The sequence below is a fragment of the Vulpes vulpes genome, chromosome 6 (assembly GCF_048418805.1).
Source record: "Vulpes vulpes isolate BD-2025 chromosome 6, VulVul3, whole genome shotgun sequence".
Lineage (NCBI taxonomy): Eukaryota > Metazoa > Chordata > Mammalia > Carnivora > Canidae > Vulpes > Vulpes vulpes.
The window spans coordinates 50,859,643-50,884,357 of NC_132785.1; the positions used below are offsets into that span (position 1 = coordinate 50,859,643).

At 36.8% G+C, this 24,715-nt stretch overlaps 1 protein-coding gene across 7 annotated transcripts in view; it reads right to left on the minus strand.

The window, feature by feature from the left end:
* Positions 1-24,715, minus strand: part of NALCN (sodium leak channel, non-selective) — a 312,076-nt gene that overhangs the window by 188,706 nt on the left and 98,655 nt on the right. For all 7 annotated transcript variants that reach the window (XM_072760965.1, XM_072760968.1, XM_072760967.1 and 4 more), the window contains exons 8-10: positions 6,448-6,590; positions 6,213-6,317; positions 652-738 (exon numbers count right to left, since the gene is read on the minus strand). In XM_072760965.1, coding sequence (XP_072617066.1) covers positions 652-738; positions 6,213-6,317; positions 6,448-6,590 — 335 coding nt within the window. The remainder of the gene's footprint in view (positions 1-651; positions 739-6,212; positions 6,318-6,447; positions 6,591-24,715) is intronic.

Below are 24,715 nucleotides of genomic sequence, written 5' to 3' on the forward strand. Positions count from 1 at the left end.
GGGCAGGCACGGGGCACAAAGCAAGAGAAGGTGTCAGTGTAGTCCACCAAAGAAAAAAAAGAGTTTATTGGGCTTTAAGTAGAGCTGAGGGAAGAATATAAGTCCAAAAAAGTTCACTGGCCCGAAACCCGATGGGACAATCCCTGATCACTTCCCAGGACCAATGTGCAATCCCATGGCTTTATATTTGCTGCAGGTGTGCTTGGTAAGGAAGCATCTTTATTATGTCATATTGTTCAGACAGCTTGCAGATGCAGAACAGACTACCTATTAAAGATGTGCCCTCCCAGGTACTTGGTAAGGTACTTAATTAAGTGAATTATGATTGTGACTGCCCCCCCCTTAAATAATTCAGGCCTTTGTGGAAGACTACTTTTATGACATTTAATATGACAACAAAATTCTTCACTGATTTAACAGTTGGCATGCCATTTTTACTTGTGTGCCTTCATGCACTTGAAATTGACCAGATCTTTGCTGCATGTCTAAAAAAAGTAAAAGGTAGGTCCTGGGAATACAGGATGGAGTACAATACTGTCCCTGACTCCTGGACCATAAATTTGGACAGACCTAGAGTTTGGAGAGCTGTGGATTTCCTTGTATAAAATAAATTTTTAAAAATTTTAAATTAAAAATGATATTGTACTGCACCTGGAGGCAGGCTGGGGCGCGTCCCTGGGGCTTGTTGACATCCACAGCTACCAGCTGCCATCCGCCGGCAGCGTCTTCATGAAACATCTTCAAGACAAAGAGGGAGATGAGTCAGAGACACTTAATAAGGAACATCGAGAACTCCTACTTTATGTCTCCAGCTTTTACAGTCTTCATGTTATCAAAAATTTGTCTTTTTATGGATTTATATTTAGAACATGATTCATTCCAATTATGTTCATTTGAAGACCGAAAACTTAAGTGAATAATAATCATAACAAGAATAATGGCAATTGCTAGCCTGCATTTATTGAGCACTTGCTATGCATCAGGTCCTTTCTGCTTTACATGTGCTTTGCATATAATTGCCCAAATATTCTTCTCAACAAGACTTTAAAGGAGGTATTTATCCTTATTATGTTGGTAATTGATTATTACATATCAGACCTGGAAAAAAATGAAAATTAGAATTCTAAAGCATTATTTCTGGTGTGTTTTTAACCAGGAGTGGTAAATTTTTATCATTATTTAGTGGACATTCCTCACTGAGCCAACAGAAAAGTATTCTCAGGATAAATTATATAAGAAGTGTGCATGTGGCACAAGGAAAAAGAGTGGTGTTATTCTAATGGTAGGAGATTGACATATCACGTAGTAGACTCTGTGAAGTTATTTTAATTGGGCCAACTTAATCTGCTCAGCAAAATTTTTTTAAGATTTTATTTATTTATGAGAGAGAGGGAGAGAGAATGAGAGAGGCAGAGACATAGGTAGAGGGAGAAGCAGGCTCCTGGGATTCAATCTCAGGACTCCGGGATCATGCCCTGAGCCAAAGACAGTGCTAAAACTACTGAGCCACCGAGGCATCCCATAAATTTTATGTACATATTTATGAAGGCAAAAGTAGCTTTTTTTGTCTTAAAATATATAAGTGATGAAATTCAGAATGATATAGGATACTAAAATCTGATATTCATTGAATTGGATAACTGGATTGTTGGGTGCCTGGATTATTATTTTACTACATACTCTACCCACCTCAAAAATTAGTCATCCATCAATATTACACTAGTATATTTTCATTCCAATTCCTTAGGGGTTTGTGGGGGGGGGCGAGTTGGTAGTGAGATAAGGTGAAATTAAGGATTTTTTTTTTTATTTTTCTAAGACACTAACTGTAAGCTATCTTTATTCCTGTCCAAGGCCATAATTTCATACACATAAGTAAACATTTTCTTTGCCATACTTTTTAATGTCCTCACATTAGTCTGTGTTCAAAAGGGTAATTATTGATGGAAAATATGGGATGATGCAAAAATCCCATACCTAGAATTCCTGGGAGGAGAGGTAGTAGATCATTTGCAGAAAGAGAACTTGCCTTCAATAAAATAAGTGAGGTGATGAGGGACAAGTGCCAAAATTCACAGACCATAATATGTATTTTTTTATTTAGAAAACATTTTTTTAGTAGTTAAATTGAGAGTTCTCAACAATGCCTACCTACAAAAATCCATTCAAAAATGGCATATCAGATGTTTATGTGTCCTAGAATCAATACCTTTCAAAGATTGCACTAAGGGCTCCTTGCCAAGTATGCTACTTATTTCATACTTTCAAACATATACAGAGAGCACCTATTATATGACATTCTACAAAATACTCTTACACATCTGCTCAACTTAATTATCCCATGAAGCATTGTCCTGATTTATTTTTACATTATTCTGTGCTCACCCCAACTGTAGCTCCCATCTGTCCATATACCATGTAAATATTTTTAAATGACAAAATAGAGGTGCACATTTACCCATAGATTCTTTGATCAAAGATGCCAATTACAAATTGTTTTACTCAGGTGCCCACATGCAGGATTCTAATTCCCTTTAGAATGAATTTTGACAGGTATTCTTAGTGGTAGAATCAAGCACATCCCCATGAATAGGCTCATTCTGAGAATCCATACACTGGTTGAAATGCAAACCTTTTCAAGTGTCTTTTAAAGTTCCTGTCAAAATTCTGTGTGTCTCCTTAAGGAGAAACGACAAAAGCAACCCTGTCAGTCACTAGCTACAAATCTTCTGGACATGCATCCTATACTTTCTCATCAAGTACAGAGGATCCCTGGGGCATATATTTGCTTTGATCAGTAGCAGACTAATTTTCTCTGTCAAATTATTTTTTTCCAGTTGACCAAAATCAAATGAATCAATTTAATTGTTAGTAAAAGTGTTCTCTCAAGGTCATTCCTTTGTATAAAATGAAGTGAAGGAAATGCAGAAATGTTCAACGTCCAGTTTCTCTATAGTCCTCTGAATTACAAGACAGCATTTAGATTGGTTAATGTCATGGTTTATGTGAGGTAGACAACAGGACAGTCAAAGCCAGGACTATCCTCAGGGCTCAAATCCTGAGCTGCCAGTTGTCCCTCCACATTCCTTGATAGGACCCTACTGGACCATAATCAGTACATAAAGTTAAATCTGCATTGATTGCCAGAGCCTGCCCTGAGTCTCATATCAGCATACCTAACATAAATGTAGACTCTGTGGCCCTAAAGTTTAATAATCCTTTCAGTTCTTCTCCAGGCAAAGTGGAATCCCCACCGTGAGTCAGTGTGGATGGGAAGACCACATGCCTGGTGACAAATGTCTGTGGGGAAGTATCTAAGGAGTGAGAATAAAGGTCTGCGCTAGAAAGATGTTGAGTCCAGGACGTCTTCTACTAGCACATCTGTGCATCCCAACATCTAGCTCTGGGGCAATCCCCCTACACACTTGTGGCATGGGCAGTCCTATGGTTGAGTGATGCAGGTGCCATTGTATCACAGATGCATGAGTATCTTGGCCTTTAACCCGATATATAACTGAGCAGGTGGCAACAGTGACCCACGGCTAATAATTATGCAGGCAAGAAAGCCACTCTCGCCACCAGAGCTCAGGCACACTGATGATGACTGCTCTGAAATTTTCCACTTCACTTTCTCTTTGTTTTCCTGTTACATGTCATATTATGAACTCCACAAGTCCTTTGGCATTAATTTTTTTCTGTAATTTGTTTCTATGCTGTGAGTCAAAGGCAGGTTGTTTTGTTATTATTATTATTATTTTTAAAAAATCCACCCAGTTCTCATCACTGGTTCTCTTTTGCCTCTGAACAGTCTATATCAGAGACAATTCCTTTTAAACTGCCTAAGATATCAGAAAGCCTTTTAATTATCTGGTTAATATGTATAATCTTCTCTCTAAACACACAGCCCTCTTGGAAAGTCCATAGACCTCAAGACACCAATAAGTTCCACCAAGCCTGGGACCCTCCTAGCTCGTGGTAAAGATAACTTAATACAGAACAATTGCAAATGTGCCACCTGCTGAAGAATGGCCAGAAATGACTCCATTTCTGAAAAACCATGTGCTTTGCAATACAACCCCATCACTGTTTTATTTCCTTAATGCTTTATCTGTTTTATTACAAGTAGAAACTAATGATTTAGTGTTTTAAGCTATTCAACTAGAGGCCCCTGGGCCCAGAGTTCTCTCAGATTTTACAAATGTAACAAAATCATAGGAGACGATGCCCCCGTCCTTTCCCCAGACACAAAAGCCTCTGGGCCACTTGTCTGGTGGCTGGCAACCGGCTGGGCGGGGCCTGTTGCCAGGCAGCCCAAGTGCTGTTCTGTGGCAGGAGCTTCAGTTGCCTAGCAACTGGATCATCAGCCACAGCATTTTTCTTAATGAAGGTTTTTCATGATTCTCTGTGTGATTACCTCTGCTGAATACCTAGACGCATTACCTCTGAATTACCAACTTATTCCTCCTGATTAAGTATAATTTTGCATCAAAACCATTTTGCACAACTTTGTTGAAAGTCCCCTTCACATTTCACTTTCTATTAGAACTGCTGGCTGATTTGGTGGAGCTTCCAAACACTACTTTTACAGCTGTGGCTTTATAAATAAGAGTTACTTAATAAGCATGATGTGGTTTTAAAGACATTTTAGGTTATCTCTCAGGAACATTGAATGTAAATTCTGTGCTGAGTTCATAGATCTATGCTCCATTTAGTTCTCAAAGTCTAAAGCAGAAAACACACCTTCCAGAGGTTGTCACCTGACTTAAAAGACATGCCAGAATGGATCTGGAATTTTATTATTTCTCATAGTTCACTAGATGAGATGACAGAAGAAATAAAAACTAGATGTGTTTTTTTTAACACATCATCTGTGACATAACTTACATAACTTAAAAAAACTCTCATAAAAGGTTGAATAGAAGCTTGCCAAAATTGAATAATATTAATGATATTTCATCTATCATGAGCTGGCTAGACAATTCAAACCTTCACAACACCATAAATATGCTGCATAGGGCTTTTTCAAATATTAGCATGTTTAATAGCATTTTAGCATTTAGTTAACAAAAGTTCAATTTGAAGATTTTCAGGGTAAAATTTTTGCCTTGAATCTTTCACAAATATCTTTGTCAACAGACTACTATTTATGAAGTTACATTAAAATATTTACAAAGTTATATTACATTTCACTTAAAAATGAATATTAAAATAATAGTCACAAGCATTAAAATTATTTCATTCTTGATTTCAGGAATTTTTTTCTCTCTCAGTCATAAAGATTAAAACTAGACTAAGATATATAAACCTACCTTTCCTCTTTCTAAACACAAAAACAGAACCTCCCCCAAAAACAAACTCAAAACAAAACCAAAATTAAAAACAAAACAAAGACATAGAATCTGGACTGCCCTCCTATGTAACAACTGCCCTGATACTTATAATTAAATTCTAGGGACATCTCAATTACATGGAAGCATTAGGGCCACCCTTCTGAATGTGTAGTGATTCCTCAAAAATCACAGGTATGCATTATGGAGTCTTCTTCATAATTTACTATATCGTGATGAGTTCGTGCTGAATGAAATATACTTTCTCTTTTTTTAAAGATTTATTTTTATTTATTTATGATAGACAGAGAGAGAGAGAGAGAGAGAGAGAGAGAGAGAGAGAGGCAGAGACACAGGCAGAGGGAGAAGCAGGCCCCATGCCAGGAGCCCAACACAGGACTCGATCCCGGGACTCCAGGATCGTGCCCCCTGGGCCAAAGGCAGGCGCGAAACCGCTGAGCCACCCAGGGATCCCCCTGAAATATACTTTCTATTCCAAAAATAATTCTAATCCTATACATAAAGGCCATTATATTGTTTTTCAGTTACATGAATAAGTATTTATAAAAATCGAAAATTCTACAGTTTCCATTTTTATCTGCAAGCCTTTTAAAGACTTAAAAAGGCCAAATCAAATCAAAAGTACATAGCAAATGTGGTGACAATCTTGGTTTTTATCAAATCTACCCTATCACCCAGAAAGCCTAACTTGATTGTTCTGGCTTCAGGCCCTTGCACCAGCATTTCTCAATACCTCCCTCTGTGGGTATAACTGTAGAAGGCCTTTCTCAGAGGGCATTCCCAAGTTCTATCAAGGCCTTTTGAGGGTTAGGCCTGATATGACTGTGTTCTGATGGGAAAGGACATCATCCTCCCATACGGTACCTGCGTCGTGGCCGTTGACGTAGTATTGCTTCTCGATCCCCACATTTGTTGAAACTGCACCCTGATTTCTGCAAATGTTTCAATGATGACAGCAATAAATACATTCTGAAAGAAAATTACAAACCACATTTACTCAAGACTGGGGATGAGGAAGCTGTGCGCAATAGAAAGGAAACAAGAGATCTGCAGAGACTGCCAGAAAACAGATTTTATTTAGGAGGAGCTTCTGCAGTACCTTAACGAGCCAGGCCAGGAAGAAGATAAGAGTGATGAAGTAGAAGTAGGAGCGCCAGCGGGGAAAGCTGTCAATAGCTCTGTACATGAGGAACACCCAGCCTTCCTGGGACGCGGCCTCATAGACCGTGAAGATGCTGGTGCCTGTCGGGACACAGGAGAGCAGACTGAGTTACAGGAGACTCTGCAAATGGGGCAACACTTCTCAGAAAAACAATCACTATTCATCCATGCTCATTTTCTCAATGACAAAAACTCTTTTAAAGGGACAAAAATCATATGCAAAATTTAGTGTTCTCATTCTTAGGATTTTTGATAAAGTTGTTTTTGACTTAAAAAAAAAAAAAAGTTGTTTCTGACTTCAAGCCAGGGCAATTTCACGAGCAATAAAAGAACTTTATGTTCTATCTTTAGCTGTTAAATACATCTAAGAGCTTGGAAAAGGAAACGAACATTCAAACCAAGCTATAATAAAAAATAATGCATACAGTCTAAGCTTGCCACTGGGGCTTAACACTTTGAGTGTGCTGAAAGCCCTTGATATAGTTTTAGCCAGAATGAAATAAATTTGAGAACTGGGTTTTGTCTGAAGTGACTTTCCCATAGGGACACTAAAGTTCCTTAGGCTCCAAAAATTAATATGACGGAGCCTGTCTTCAGATTCTATGGTGTTTACTGAACACTGAAACATAAGACAGTGAATCATTCAAATAGCACTTTGTATTGTCTGGGAGAACTGTTTCATTGAAAATGCTACTACTGATGACAGAAAGAAAGAAAAGCAAAATATATGCAGACAGATTTTTTATACAGTTCAGAGAACCTAAAATGCCAGTCAGGAGAAAGACAGTTGTTCAATTCCCATGACATTATGAGGGATAGGTTATTATTTCCCCATTTTATAGATGGGAAAATTTAAGCATATATAAGTAATTTATCTAAAAATATACAGATAATAACAGGGGAAGTAGAATTAACCCAGCCATTCTGGAAAGAGGCCTTGCATATTTAACTATGATGATATCATGTCTCCTAGACATCATTTCTGTGGTTTGTTTTTCCCATCTGTAAAATGGGTAAATAATATCTCACAGGGCTGTAAAGATTAAATAATTTCATTTCTGTAAAGCATTGACACAGAGTACTGAAAAAATTTTAAGTACTATTATTGTAAAAAATGAAAATAATTGCTTAATGTTATTTTGTGAGGGAAAACATAAATAAAAAGTATAGTGCTGAATTAAAGTTGTTTGCAAGAGAAATATGATACATATTGTTATTCACAAAACTATAAACATTCACACTACAATAGATTCCATTGTTATTAAGGGGTTATTACAGGATATAAAACTAATATCCACCTATCTATGTTCTAATCACACAGAAATTAATATTGTGAAAATGTCCATGCTACCCAGGACAATTTACACATTTAATGCAATCCCTATCAAAATATCATGGATCTTCTTCAGAGAGTTGGAACAAATTATCTTAAGATTTGTGTGGAATCAGAAGAGACCTTGAATAGCCAGGAGAATATTAAAAAATAAAACCATAGCTGGGGGCATCACAATGGCAGATTTCAGGTTGTACTACAAAGCTGTGGTCATCAAGACAGTGTGGTACTGGCACAAAAACAGACACATAGATCAATGGAACAGAATAGAGAACCCAGAAGTGGACCTTCAACTTTATGGACAACTAATATTTGACAAAGCGGGAAAGACTATCCACTGGAAGAAAGACAGTCTATTCAATAAATGGTGCTGGGAAAATTGGACATCCACATGCAGAAGAATGAAACTAGACCATTCTCTTACACCATACACAAAGATAAACTCAAAATGGATGAAAGATCTAAATGTGAGACAAGATTCCATCAAAATCCTTGAGGACAACACAGGCAACACCCTCTTTGAACTTGGCCACAGTAACTTCTTGTAAGATACATTCATGAAGGCAAGAGAAACAAAAGAAAAAATGAATTATTGGGACTTTATCAAGATAAGAAGCTTCTGCACAGCAAAAGAAACAGTCAACAAAACTAAAAGACAACCTACAGAATGGGAGAAGATACCTGCAAATGACGTATCAGATAAAGGGCTAGTATCCAAGATCTATAAATAACTTCTTAAACTCAACAGCAAAGAAACAAACAATCCAATCATGAAATGGGCAAAAGACATGAACAGAAATTTCATGTGGCCAACAAGCACATGAGAAAATGCTCCACATCACTTGCCATCAGGGAAATACAAACCAAAACCACAATGAGATCCCACCTCACACCAGTGAGAATGGGGAACATTAACAAGGCAGGAAACAACAAATATTGGAGAGGATGTGGAGAAAGGGGAACCCTCCTGCACTGTTGGTGGGAATGTGAACTGGTGCAGCCACTCTGGAAAACTGTGTGGAGGTTCCTCAAAGAGTTAAAAATAGACCTGCCCTATGACCCAGCAATTGCACTGATGGGGATTTACCCCAAAGATACAGATGCAGTGAAAGACCAAGACACCTGCACCCCGATGTTTCTAGCAGCAATGTCCACAATAGCCGAACTGTGGAAGGAGCCTCGGTGTCCATCGAAAGATGAATGGATAAAGAAGCTGTGGTATATGTACACAATGGAATAGTACTCAGCCATTAGAAACGACAAATACCCACTATTTGCTTCGACATGGAGGGACCTGGAGGGTATTATATGCTGAATGAAATAAGTCATCGGAAAAGGACAAACATTATATTATCTTATTCATTTGGGGAATATAAAAATTAGTGAAAGGGAATAAAGGGAAAGGAGAGAAAATGATTGAGAAATATCAGTGAGGGTGACAAAACATGAGAGACACCTAAATGGGAAATCAACAACGGGTAGTGGAAGGGGAAGTGGGCGGGGGGTTGGGATGACTGGGTGATGGGCACTGAGGGGGGCACTTGGCAGGATTGGCATTGGGTGTTATGCTATATGTTGGCAAATCGAACTCCAATAAAAAAATTTAAAAAATAAAACTAGAATATGTATACAATCAGATGTCCAAACTAAGAAGAGGGTTACTTAAGTTGGCTGATGACCAGCTGCCTCTCTGAGTCTGTGCATGCAGGAAGAATAATTGGAACATCAATGAACCAAAGTGTGCAGAACAGTAGAAAAGCCTAGCAGTAAATGGGGACAAATGGGACATAGAGCAGCCTTGTAAGAAAAGCTGAGAAAGAAGGAAAGCATATTCTCATTTAGTGAATGCTAAGTACTGTATATTAATTGTAACTTCATACAATCATATTTTGTACTTTGGAAAGATGTTGCCATAACAACTAGTATTTGTAAATCATATTTGGTTTCAAGGCTCTTTTACATATTTAATGCTAAGGAAACCTCTAATTAGGCAGGTAGATGGGTACGTGTGTATAAGAGCACGTATATTATCCAGCACATCCTGTTACAAAAGAGCAAAGTGAAGGTCACTAGTTAATGAATTTGCCTGGGATGGAAAGTGTTAGAACCAGAAACTGAACCCACACCATCAGGTTTCAAGTCTTAAACTCCTTTTTCCTTTACCATCTTCCTCTTATTTTCTCTTGTTTGAGACTAGGACTTTCAAAAGAGCATATTTTCTCCTACTATCCTTAGTTGAAATGAAGTCCATTTTTTTCCTTGAAGGACTAGGGTGGCTAAGGATATAGCATACTGAGAAACTCATACAAGGAGATGACTTTGAAGGGAAAGATTCAGGAAGAAGAGCACGCACAAAAAATAAAATGCCAAGAGAAAACAGAAATGACTCTTTTCATTAATGATTCATACGTACTAAAAATGGCCAATGTTTTGCTTTTGTAGACTGCATACGAAAGACAATTTTCACACAAAAGAAGTAACTTATGTTCCTTATTTTCTTCTAGTTATTTGGACTAAATCAGAAATGTGGCTACAGAAATCCATGATGAATAACTATTAAAGCTTAATCATTTCACCAATTGAGCATTTACAGGTAAAATATGAGCACTGTCAATGTAAGGTTAAATTTGAGAGGAACATCGAATTATCCTTCCAATATTTGTTCTGGTCCTTCTTTATTAAATCTACAGGGAAGATGCCATTGGGAGTAAGTAAAAAAAAAAAAAATAGTACGTTCTGATCTTAAAGAGTTTCCTTCATTTTTCCTATTGTGACACACACAGAAAAGGAAAGAAGTAGAAACCCACCATGTGGCTCAAAGAGCAGGGTCTGTTGATACAAAGAGATGAGACATTTGTGAAAATGTAACCAAATAACTCCCGGAGCAATGCTGACTCCTGAAGGAAGTGCTTCCAGAACTCTCTGTCAGCTATCCTGGATCAAAGGCTGTGAGGCAGCTACCAAGAGTTGCAGGAGCAAAGGCAACTGGATGAGACTTTCCTCATCACTTTTCGGCTCCTGACTTTGCAAAGTGTGTGAAAAGAAAATATCTCTTAAAAAGATTTCCCAATTATTCGCCAACATTTAAACTGACAAAAATCAAGCTTATGATCATCTTATTTTCTTTGGAAGTGGACAAGGCTGATGAAGGAAACTAGAGCGGGTTGCATGACTTTGCACAAACTGCTGTCTTGTTTGGCGCCTGCCCTGGTGCTTCTCTCTGGTTCACATAGCTGAATCCTGGGCAGCGAGGCAGCCCTGATCACCTCCGTTGCCCTCAAGCAACACTAGGTTCTCAAACCTCCCTGGGAGCCCGGCACCCATCTGTGTCACCTCACTTACCCTGTGTCCTGGTGTGTCATTTATCTCCCTTGCTAGCACTAATTAGCTAACTTGGTAAGCACTCAAAGTTAAAACTATCTTTCATGTCTGTACCTGAGAGCACTCAAGAATTGTTGATAAACTAAATAATTGTCATAGTACTAAGACATATGAAGGCTTTTCTCAAATACCTGCCTTTTTTTTTTAGCAATTCTTCTTCATTGTGAATATTGTACCAATTATTCGGAAGCCATGGTAATAATTTTATAATTGACTTTATGTTTTGCTGACTTTCAAAATTCATTTAAAACACAGACACGTATATACATTTCAAAGTGCACACTAAATACAGACTGGAAAGTCTTCCTTTATTGTTTGATCCACTGTGGGAAGCTCCAGAAAATATTATATATTGTACATACAAAATATTTTTCTAGATACACTCAAGAATACTTTTGGTCCATTTTATTATAGAACTAAAAAAGATTACATTTTGTTAAATGAATACTGATTCTACAATAGCATGTGGGGATAGAAAACATTCTCTTACTGCAGAACAATGTAGCTTGCTCCACAAATATCTCTGTGAAGCTACTGGAATTATAGCATGTTCTTGGACCCCAAATCCTCAAAGCACAAATTCAAGTTGTGTAGGAAACAAAATCACAATGACATCTCATCAATTCTCCTAATTCCATTCATCCTTCCTGACCTCTCCCATTGGTAGTTTGAATTCAGTGGATAAATAGACCCATTAGTCTACATCTAGAAAATAAATACTTTGGAACTTTCCACAGGCTGTATGTATTGAGACATAGTAGCAGATTTTTTTATAGCTCTGAACAAAATTATATTTCCATTGTTTTGACATCTTTAGTAACACACTTATTGCTTGGCTATCTTTGCTCTTTTTCCATAAAAAAAGTGATAAATTGTGTTCTGGGAATATTCCCTATTGTTTCTTCTAGTCATAGGTTACACAACACCACTGAGTCATTCAACTTTCAAAAACAAGGCCACAAGATTGTGGTGATAACTAATAATAAGCTACTAACCTGGGGTCCCACCATCAGACTCCTCTTCAAACACAAAATATATGTGGTGCTATTCTAATGATGGTGATACTCAATCTATTGTGGAAAAAACCTGGACAGTTAGAGTTGGTGATATACGTAAGTATATCAGGCCTTAGTACGGACAATAACGTTTACCCCCATGCTCAGAATTCCCAATGGAACCATGAAGGTTCCTTTTAGGACCATCCATTCCATCTTCTCTCTCAATATTAGGATATTTGGGGCAACATTCCTGAACTTTAATCCCTCCACTGATATGGAACACATAACCTCTTGAGGCAGCCCCATTTCAGATCGGGCAACCCATTCCATTGGATATTGGCTCTGGCTCTGTCCTTATGAAATTTGCTCTTGGCTTTGTAAAGCATAGCAAGCTACAAGAGTCTGGAAGTGGTCCCTATACTTCTAGAGTATGTCATCCCTCTTCCATGTAGGTCATCCTACTACAGATATGTCTCTTCCTTTTCCCCTTCCTTTTCCCCTTCTTTCTCCTCCTCCTTCTCCTCCTCCTCCTCCTCCTCCTCCTCCTCCTCCTCCTCCCCCTCCTCATTTTCTTATCTGGTCCTCAACCTTCTCAACTTGCTGTACCTTTCATGAAATAGATCGGATTGTCTGGCTTCACTTCCTACCAGGGCACAGATTCTCACTTAGGAGGGCATAATGACTGTATTCTTGCTACTCAAGAATATCAGTTTCCTTCAAACTTTTCTAAGTTGCTCTTTCGGTTCTTCTGGCTAACTTTAATTGGATCCCACCCTTTTTAGAGATCAGCTCATTGGCTTTTCCTCTACTACATTCCAGTTTGAGCATCCCCCTCAGCTGGAAGGGAAAAAAAGTGACATGTTTCTCTACCACTACCCATGAATGCTGTGATCTAAAAGTGCCTCAATAAACTGCAGTTAACCGGTATATTTTACTGTGGAAGGATATAATCCTCATCCTAGTCTCCAAATGGATCCTTATTTTAGCGACTATGGTTGCAATGATCAAATATTAGGTCCTGAAAGGGGCTCAAATAAGAGAACACATGTAAAGAGCTTAATCTTTGCATGTTTCCATTACTAGAAATACAACTTGTTCAAGATAGGATAGGTTGTGCTTCATTGGTGTTCATTTGTTTTGTCATGTTTGCATTTATATAACTTGCTCTCCAACTAAATCTTATTTTTAAACTTTAGAACTGCTTCACAGAGCAATATTCTTATGAAACCACAAAACTAATAGGAAAAGAAGAGCTCTGCATACTTTCAGGGGGAAATTCACTGAAGCCACTGAAAGATAAGTTGTCTTGTCAGTTTGGATTTATGTAGAATTCACTGTTATTTAAATCCTGCAATATTACTGTCTTGGATGATGCTCTAAACCAGGGTTCCTCAACTTTGGCACTAGTGACATTTGGGGCTAAATAACGCTTTGTTGTGGGGGTCTGTTCTGTGCACTGTAGCATCCCTGACTCCTACCGACTAGACTCCAGTAGCACTCGCACCTCCCAAGTAGTAAAAACCAGAAATGCTTGTAAACCTTACCCAGTATCACCTGGTAGGCAAAATCACCCCTGGTTGAGAATCACTTTTCTAACTTGGCAATCTTTCTGATTCTGTAGCTCTACGCTGCGGTGCCTACCTAGCTCAGGGCCTCACATGATTTGTCTTTATTAAGTATTTTGAACTGAATTGAATTTCCTTTCTCGACACAGGGGAAAAAGGAACAGTTGTGGGATTTCTCAAATTTTCTCCTTAGGCTTATTATGACAGTTTGGAGGTTAAACAATTTTAGGCTAAAGGAGAGACCTAAAAATACATTTCAGGACTATATTTACAATAGTCTACATTTGAATTTTATATTTTATTCATCTCTAAAAATTTTTGGAGGCTAACATCCTAGATCCTAAGACACCATTTGTTTATAAAAGTATTTGCCACATAGTAGATAGCTCAGTGGTACCATAATATTAATATTTATGAATTTTGTTGGAAGAAAAATCTTATTTGTTTTTACTTCCTGTAATTTTATAAGATGACTGTGCACACATGCATCCCAGGTTGGGGGGAATTAGTTTGCAGAATGATATATTACAAGATATCAATTACGTTTTAAAAATAAAAATCACATATTTTGAATGAAATAAATGGAACAAAAATTTTCTTCATCAAAAATTAGAGTGACATTTTCTGAATTATTCCAAGACAAACCACAAACACATGTTTTACAAGCTTTGCATTGGAATCAAAAGGAGGAATTTGCTATAATCAAGGACAAACACAGAAAAAAATGGATTCATCTGTGGTCCATGCTCACAACTCAGGGCTGTTGGGACTGTGAAGCAGAGTGTGGAAAAGAAGATTTTTGAACAGTGCCTGACACGCGTGGGTCTAAGTCTCAACAGTGGCATCTGAGCAGCCAAGACTGAATTTCTAATAGCATGGTGGCTTCTCTGATTCAACCACAACTCATAGCTTGGGGTCACTTCTGGCAATTTCCCCACTCTCTGGTGTAAACTTTTTCCCACACATTTTGACCACATATTTCAGCTATTTTGGCCAATCGTCACTTGTGAGGTTCACTGTAACTTTCTATAATATGTCTTTCTCCCACCAAACTGCCCCACATCATTTACCTTTTCACGTGAACTGCACACGCAAACCCTAAGAGTTGGATCTGTGGTGGTATACATGATTCTTGGGATCATGTTTGATTTTACTAAGATGTATATGCAAAATAATTAATTCAAGTACTTTGCCTGAATGACAGTGATGTAATCTTATGATTATAATAATTTACATAGAACTCGTCTACATGCTCATATAATCTACACATATTCAGCCTGAGAATTGTCATGTGGCCATGAAAAGAACAAAACAAAACAACACATTTTATTTGCTATTCCAGAACATGGAACAAACACAAAAGGACTTCTTTCATTCTAAATGTTTTTTTATTCTAAATATTTTAAAATGTATTTATAAAGCCTTATGTTTTTGATTGAAAAATTTTAGCTTAGTTTTTGTTGTTGTTGTTGTTTTTTTGGTTATTTTGTTTTGTTTTTACGGTTAAGCACTCTTTTGGCACCACATTGCCTCACTGGTGAAATCACTTTATTACCTTAGTCCTCACTCATAGCACTATAAAGTTTTGCAGTAGATCAAAGGCCCTATAGGAAAAAGCATGTGTATGTTCCATCCATTTTCTAAGTTAAACATTTTAAATAAGTAATAAAGACTCTTGGTTGAAGTGTATTTTTTTCAGATGAAGAAAGTTTCTAAACTTCCAAGTTCTAAATATAAAGTACTTCTAGAAAAGGAGAGGTGAAAGCTTTAACTACAGTATTCACAAATGGAAAAAGAAGTGTTGACAAGGCCGGATGCTGACATTGGCAGGAAGGTTGAGGTATTAAAGTAGAACGGCTCCAAGGACGCTGAGCCCACATGCCAATGAAAACACTCTCTGCCTCTGGCGCTGGGCTGTTTCCATGTAGGCTGGGAATGAAAGCAGCAAAGAAGAGGTCACAACAGATACCTGTTACCCTCTGCCTTTGAGAAGCCTTGACTTCAGATCTAAAGAAATTCTTGGAAATTTGCTTTTAGTTGACTTAAAAAAAAAAAAACCCTACAGTTAGTCACAATTAGCTTTTAGTTACCTTCCCTAACATTCCATTTGTCTGCTACTTCTTATCTATTGATACTGGGCCTGCCAATTAACCATTCTGAGCCTCAGCTCTCCATAGATTGAATATAGCAATGCTGATATGTGCTGGTCACCAATAATATACTAAATAAAGGTTATTTAGTAGCCTTTTAATTTTCTCAAAAAGCAAGTAATACATATAATGCCAAAAATATGGTTTATCTTAGAGTGTTTTAGCTTTGTCACCCATCTTTGAAAAATTTATTGGAAACTACAATCAAAAGAAATGAAGGCAAAAAGGCCAGAATTTCATGTAATTTTTAGAGAGTTAATAGATATGACATTAGAATTTCATAATAATGAAAAATTAGAAACAAGTATTTGGAAAAAAGGACTAAGAGTTTCTTGTCTTGATATTTTTTTTTAAATTTTTTTTTTTATTATTTATTTATGATAGTCATACAGAGAGAGAGAGAGAGAGGCAGAGACACAGGCAGAGGGAGAAGCAGGCTCCATGCACCGGGAGCCTGACATGGGATTCGATCCCGGGTCTCCAGGATCGCACCCTGGGCCAAAGGCAGGCGCCAAACCGCTGCGCCACCCAGGGATCCCTCTTGTCTTGATATTTTGAGACACATATAGTCACATCTCTGTATCATCAAGCATAAGCAATAAAAAATAAGAATTAACTCTAAGGTAAACCTGGTCCATCTACCTCAGAATAGCCACAATAGTGAAAATTTGTTTTAATCTTAATAGGAAGGCTGACTGACTTAGTGATTGGCACAGGATCAGAAGATCAACCAAAATTAGAAACAAATAATTTGACATTCTTGTTCACAGAGGCATGTTAAAACTGAATCAGGTCTAAGTGGGAAGGAAGAAAGATAGCTGAGTGATATTAACCAAATGTAATTTACAATAAATATGAGTATAAATAACATATGGCTTTAACTAAAAATAAAGTTCTTATTTGTGTTATGATAAATATAAAATTCCATGATTTACAATAAAAAGATTTAAAAATTTAGATGGTAATATAAAACTAAAAACAAGATATTGGTGAATTCTACCAAACATTTAACAAGAGTTAATACTTATTTTTCTCAAACTATTCGAAAAAATAGAAAAGGAATGAAAACTTCCAAATTCATTGTATGAGACCAACATTACCCTGACATCAAGACCAGATAAAGACACTATAAAAAGAGAGAACTGTAGGCCAATATCTGATGAACTCATATGTAAAAATCCTCAACAAAATACTAGTAAATTGATATCAATAACACATTAAAAGAATCATTCATCAAAATCAAGTGGAATTTATTACTGGGTTGCCAGGATCCATTTTTATTCAACATGGTACTGGAAGTCCTAGCCATAGCAGTCAGCCAATAAAAAGAAATAAAAGGCATCCAACTCGGTAAAGAAGAATTAATACTTCCACTATCTGCAGATGGTGTGATACTCTTTATAGAAAACTCAAAAGGCTCCATCAAATAACTGCTAGAACTGATAAATTCAGTAAAGTCACAGGACAAAATCAATGTACAGAAATCTGTTGCATTTTTATACACTAATAATGAAGCAGTAGAAAGAAATTAAGAAAACAATCTCCTTTACAATTACACCAAAAATAATAAGAGGCCTAGGAACAAACCTAACAAAAAAGATGAAAGAGCTATACTCTGAAAACTATAAAACACTGATGAAAGGAATTGAAAACAATACAAAGAAATGGAAAGACATCTCATGGTCATAGACTGATAGAACAAATATTGTTAAGATGTCTGTATTACCCAAAGCAATCAACAAATGCAATGCCACTCCTATCAAAATACCAACAGCATTTTCCACAGAACTAGAATAAACAATACTAAAATTTGTATGGAACCACAAAAGACTCTGAACAGCTAAAGCAATCTTGAAAACAAGAGCAAAATCTTCAAGTTACATTATAAAGCTGTAGTAATCAAAACAGTATGGTACTGGCACAAAAATAGACACCTAGAACAATAGGACAGAATAAAAAACCCAGAAATAAAGCCATAATAATAGGTCAATTAATCTTCGACAAAGCAAGAAAGAATATCCAATGGGAAAAAGATAGTCTCTTCAACAAATGTTGGGATAACTGGACAGCAAATGCAGAAGAATGAAACTGGACCACTTTCTTATACCACACACAAAAATAAAATGGATTAGAGACCTAAAAATGCCAAATATAATAATTAGGCAGTACTAACTAAAGCACAAGCAGGCAGTAACTTCCCTGACATTAGCTGTCACAACTTTTTGTAGCAACTTTTGTATATAGGTTCCCTGAAGCAAGGGAAACAAAAGCAAAAATGCATTATTAGGACTACATCAAAATAAAAAGCTTCTGCACACCAAAAGAAGAAATAAACAAAACTAAAAGGCAACCTACATAATGAGAGAAGATATTTGCAAATGACATATCTAATAAAGGGTTAGTATCCAAAATATATAAAGAACTTATAAAACTCAACACCCAGAAAACAAATGGGCAGAAGATATGAAGAGACATTTCTCCAAAGAAGACATACAGATGGTCAATAGACATATGAAAAGATACTCATCATCATTATCAGGGAAATGCAAATAAAAACTACAGTAAGATATCACCTCACACCTGTTAGAATGGCTATACTCAGCAACACAAGACACAAAAGATGTTGGCAAGGATGTAGAGAAAAAGGAACACTTGTGTACTCTTAGTGGAAATGCAAATTGGTGTGACCACTGTGGAAAACAATATGTAGGTTCCTCCAAAAGTTAAAAATAGATTACCTTATGATCCAGCAATTGCACTATTAGGTATTTACCCAAAGAATACAAAAACACTAATTGAGGGATGCCTGGGTGGCTCAGTGGTTGAGTGTCTGCCTTCAGCTCAGGGTGTGATCCCAGAGTCCCGGAATCAAGTCCCATATCGGGCTTCTTGCATGGAGCCTGCTTCTCTTGTCTCTGCCTCTCTCTCTCTGCCTCTCTGTATCTCTCATGAATAAGTAAATAAAATCTTTAAAAAAACACTAATTGAAAAGGATATATGAACCCTTATGTTTATTGCAGCATTATTTACAATAGCCAAGATAGGGAAGCAGCTCAAGTGTCCATCAATAGATGACTGGATAAAGAAGAAGTGATACACACACACACACACACACACACACACACACACAGAACAGAATATTAAAAAAGAATTAAATCTTGGACATGGATGAGCTAGAGAGTATAATACTAAGTGAAATTAGTCAGAGAAAGACAAATACCATATAATTTCATTCATATGTGGAATTTAAAAGATAAAATGAATAAGGAAAGAGTGTGTGTGTGTGTGTGAGAGAGAGAGAGAGAGAGAGAGAGAGAGAGAGGGAGAGAGAGCGGGAGAGAGAGAGAGAGAGAGAGAAGCCAAGAAACAAACTCTTAATTATAGAGAACAAACTGATGGTTACCAGAGGGGAAATGGGTGGCGGGGGCGGGGGGGTCGGGATGGGTGAAATAGGTGATGGGGATTAAGGACTGCACTTGTCATGATGAGCACCAGGTGATGTATGGAATTGTTGAATCACTGTATTGTACACCTAAAACTAATATAACACTGGATGCTAACTATACTGGAATTAAAATAAATTTTAAAAAACCAAGAAGATGCTCTAATATAATCCATACTAATATTATAGTTGAATAGTTACAACTTAACTAATTATTAAAAATTTAAAACTAGACATGGGGAATTTTTTTGCAAAATATCTTCACATTGATGTATGTGCACAAAAATATTCACAACATTTTTCTTGTATTTGCTGTCTACTTTCTTCCATAAATTCTTAAGGCTAAAAACATGTTTTAAAAATGGAGTTTTTCAACTGGGTTAGGTTTATTATTTGGATATGTCACAGATACAGTTTTAGATTTATTAAGATTATACTAAAATTGAGAAACATTTTTCATGCATTAAAAGTTGTGCTACTAAGGAAGCAAGAGCTACATATTCCTAGTTGGCCAGCATTTCTAATGTAAACCGGAACTCTGTAGGTGAGATAAGGATGTGAATAAATAGTAATAAATTAACTATAAAAAATTTAATAGGCTTCATTTACTTATAATTAGTTTTCAGTAGTTCAGGCTTACTGAAAAATTGAGCAGAGAGCATAGAGAATTCTTATTTATCCCCTCCCCCTGCACACTATCCCCTATTATTAACAAGTTCCATTAGTGGGATACATTTGTTACAACTGATGAGCCAATGTTATTATTATTAATTCAAGTCCATAGTTTACATTAGGATTAATTCTTTGTATTTTACAGTTAGATGGGTCTTGAAAAATACATAATATGTATCCATCATTACAGAATCATACAGTTTAGATTCACCATGCTAAGACTCCATTATGCTCCACCTATTTGACCCTCACCCCCTCCCATGAGCCCCTGGCAACCACTGATCTCTTCACTATCTCTACAGTTTTGCCTTTTCCAAAATGCCATATAGTTGGAAACATACAGTATATGCATAGCCTTTCAGAGTGGCTTCTCTCACTTAGAAATATGCATTTACTGCTCCTCTGTCTCCCTTGGTGGCTTGACAACTCATTTATTTTGATTGCTGACTATGGATGGATGTACTACAGTTTATTTCAAGCTATGCCCTATGGAGGGGCATCTCGTTTGCTTCCTGTTTTATCAATTAGGAATACTACAGCTTTATATTAAATCTTTAATTCAAGTAGTATCAGACCCCTGATTTTGTCTTTCTTCAGTGTTGTGGTGACTATTCTGGGTCTTTTGCCTTTCCATTTAAGCTTTAGAAATAGTTTTTGATATCTTCAGTACAACATGTAGGATGATTGGGATTGTGTTCAGTCTATATCTCAAATTAAGAAGGACTAATATCTTTAATGCTTTGTTGATAGATGCATCCACCCTGAAGATTGTTTTCTTGGAAACTGGCCTCAGTTATGTAATGCCTCTCTTTCTCCCTGACAATTTTTCTTGTTCTCAAGTCAGTTTTGTCTGAAATTGATATATCTACCTCTGTTTTCCTTTCACTAGTATTATCATGGTATATTTACCCCATCTCTTTATTTTTATCTGTGTCTTTATAGTCAACATAGATTTCTTGTAGACAGCATATGGTTTGATATTAATTTTTTTTTAATTTTTTATTTATTTATGATAGGAACACAGTGAGAGAGAGAGGCAGAGACATAGGCAGAGGGAGAAGCAGGCTCCATGCACCGGGAGCCCGACGTGGGATTCGATCCCGGATCTCCAGGATCGCGCCCTGGGCCAAAGGCAGGTGCCAAACTGCTGCGCCACCCAAGGATCCCTGATATTAATTTTTTATTGATATTTACTCCATTCACATTTAAAGTGATTACTGATATAGATGGATTAACGCATACCATATTTATAACTGTTTCCTTTTCATTGCACTTTTACATTTTTTATCTTGTCTCTCTCTTTTTGCTTTTTCTGGTTTTAATTGAGCATTCTATATGTTTCCATTTTTACTCCTTAGTATATTATTACATAATTTCTTTAAAAATATTAGTGGTTGCCTTACAGTGTATGATATACATCTACAACAAATCTAAGTCCACTTTCAAATAACACTGTACTACTTCATTGATAGTGTATGTACCTTATAATAGAATGTTCCCTCTTTCTCCTGTACACTATTACATTGTTGCTATTCAACTCATTTACCCATAAGCCATGATCATCTCATAAATTGTTGCTATTGTTATTTTGAACAAACAGCTATCTGTTAGGTCAGTTAAGAATAAAAAATAAAGTATATTATTTGCTTTCATTTACTTATTTTCTCTTTTAAAATTCTTTATTTAAATTCAAGTTAGTTAACATATACTGTACTATTAGTTTCAGGGGTAGAGTTCACTGATTCATCAGCTGTATGTAACACCCAGTGTTCCTTATATCAAGTGACCTCCTTAATGCCCATCACCCAATTATCCATTTCCCCCACTCACCTCCCCTTCAGCAACCCTCAGTTTGTTTCCTAGAGTTCATCATCTCTTATAGCTTGCCTCCCTTTCTATTTTCATCTTATTTTATTTTTCCTTCCCTTCCCCTCTGTTCATCTGTTTTGTTTCTTAAGTCTTCTTTAGGTAGATTTGATTTTCTATTCTGTGTCATTTTCCTTCTCCAAAAAACTTTGATCATTTCTTGCAAAGCAGTTCGGCTGGCAACAAATTCTCTGATTCTGTTTAACTGAAAAAGTTTTTATATCTCCTCAGCTTTGAAAGATAATCTCTGTGGATATAAAATTTTAGGTTGTTGGGTTTTTTCCTTTCAACACTTGAAATATTTCACTTTACTCTCTTTTTGCTTGCATAGCTTCTGAACAGAGGTCCAGCATAATTCTTATCCTTATTCTTTTACAGGTAAAGTGGGTTTTTTTTTCCGTTTGGCTTCTTTCAAGATTTTCTCTTTTTCATTGGCTATCTGCAATTTGAATATAATATATCCAGGTGTAGATATTTTGGTGCTTATCCTGCTTGGTACCTTCCTTGATCTGTGGTTTCATGTCCAACATTAACTTAAGAAAATTCTCAGCCATTTTTACTTCAAATATTTTTTATGGTCCTTTTCCTGTTTCATTGCCTTCTGGTATCCCCATTACATGTATGTGGGACCTTCTGTAATTGTCCTATAGTTCTTTGTCATTCTTTTCCATTGTTTTCATTCTTTTTTCTCTTTGCACTTCACATTGTCAAGTTTCTATTGAGATATTTTTATCTCATCATTTCTTGACTCAGTTGTCAAGTCTTCTAAACTATGAATACAGTCTAATCTACTGATGAGCCTATCTTTCATTTGTTACAGTGTTTTTATTTCTAGCATTTCCTTTTGATTCTTTCTTAGACTCTCCATCTCTCTGCTTATATTGCTCATTTATTCTTGCATGCTGTCCACTTTTTCCAATGAAGCACTGAGCATATTAATTAAACTATTTTAAATTCCAAATTATTTGGCAGCTATTAAATCCCTATCATATCTGAGTTTGGTTCTGATGCTTGCATTGTCTCTTCAGATTGTGTTATTTCACTTTTATCATGGCTTGTAATTTTTCATTGAAAGCTGAACATGATGTACTAGGTAACAGTAACTTCTGTAGAAAGGCCTTTTGTGTGAGGTTTCATGTTAATCTGGCTGAGGAATAGGCTGTCTTTAAGGCATTAGATATTTCAATTTCCTCAATTGTCTTAGTTTCTGTGTCTCTTGCTGTTTTTAGGTTTCCCTAGAAATACCTCTTAAATAGCATCCATGTCTTGCAACTGAGTTGTAATCCAGTTGTTATTCTGGAGCCCTTAATATGATGGTAAAGTATTGGGGAAGAAAGATGTTCTATAATCCTATAATTAAATCTCTGTTTTCTCAGGCTGAGCCCTAGGCTGTGACCTCCAGAAGAGTTTCTTCACCTATTTTTCCGCAGCTTATGTGATAGATACAGGAAAGCCAGAGGGGGCTCCAGTCATCCACCTGCTCTCCTTCTAGATCAGACAAAACTCTGAAAAAGTAGATGTCCTTAAGAGCACGGCTTTATCATGGAGAACAGAAGGCTCTGGGTTTACTTCAGCATGGTCACTGTGCCTCTCCCCCTGTGGGAAGCATGGGGGAGTTTTCATCTGATCTTCACCATAAGAACCTGGCAGGGCTCCTGATGGTAAAAGTCATGAAAATGTGCTCCCCACCTCCAAGACTGGAGGGATTTTTAAATCAAGTTAGACTATATTCATCCTTCAGCAATTAGTCAATTATAGTATAAGTGTCTCTGGCTCTAGTGGCTTCTCCTTCTGGAGAACTATGATTCCCTGTTTTGGCTGTCTCTTCAAACTTCAAGGCAGTGCTTTGCCCTGTGACCCTAGTTCTCTGTTAGACCTAAGAAGCATTGTTGATTTTCAGAATTATTGATTTTCAGTTTGTTTTGCTTGCTTTCTTGTGAAAACAGGATTGGCAAATTTGAAGCTCTTTACATGGTGGAGCAGAAACCAGAAGCTGTTAACTAACTTCTTTTTGATTTAAGATATGGGTCAGAAATAGCATGGATAAATGAGCATGTTTGATTAAAATGAGAATTCTAAATTAGTGTGTGCAGAGGCATGATTCTCTACTTATACACAAGCTAGTCCACTTGATCACAATTTGACGCATATACTAGTATCAGCTTAGGAATGAAAAGGCCATTATTAGCACAAAGTTAGACTAGGTTGTGATAATTAAGCCTCCCTGGCTGACCTCAAGTCACTATGTCAGAATCTTGCTGTGCCATGTGTCATTTCCTTCACTAATAGTTGTTTCTCTTACACCTTAACATCTGCCTGTTTTTCTGCTTGATTTTAACAATAAACTCGGGCAACATTAAACACAGACAACACAGTGATAATAAGACAGTGGAGAAAGAGGAAGGAAAAAACAGTCACTCATGGGATGTGGTTCAAGTATCCATTATATAATAGCACAACAAACTTAACCAAAGCCAAAAAGCTTTGGCCTGCTTATGCCTGGAATGAAGTCTCTCTATGCTCTCATTAGGCACACTGGCAAGACTGCTGTACCAGGCCAGAGTTCCTATGGCCAAGAATCATTCCTTTCTAGCAAGCATCTGGGCTCAGGACATTAAAAGAGCAATTAGACACTTGCACTGCGGCTGATGGGGTGAACTTTTCATCCCTAGTCAGGAGAACTGCAGAAAAATCACCCCTGGAAATACTACTTAGTATCTAATACCCAGCAAAATATGTCTGGAGTATGGAGTATTATTTAAAGCTTTAATAATCTTTTACTCATTATTTAGCAGGTGT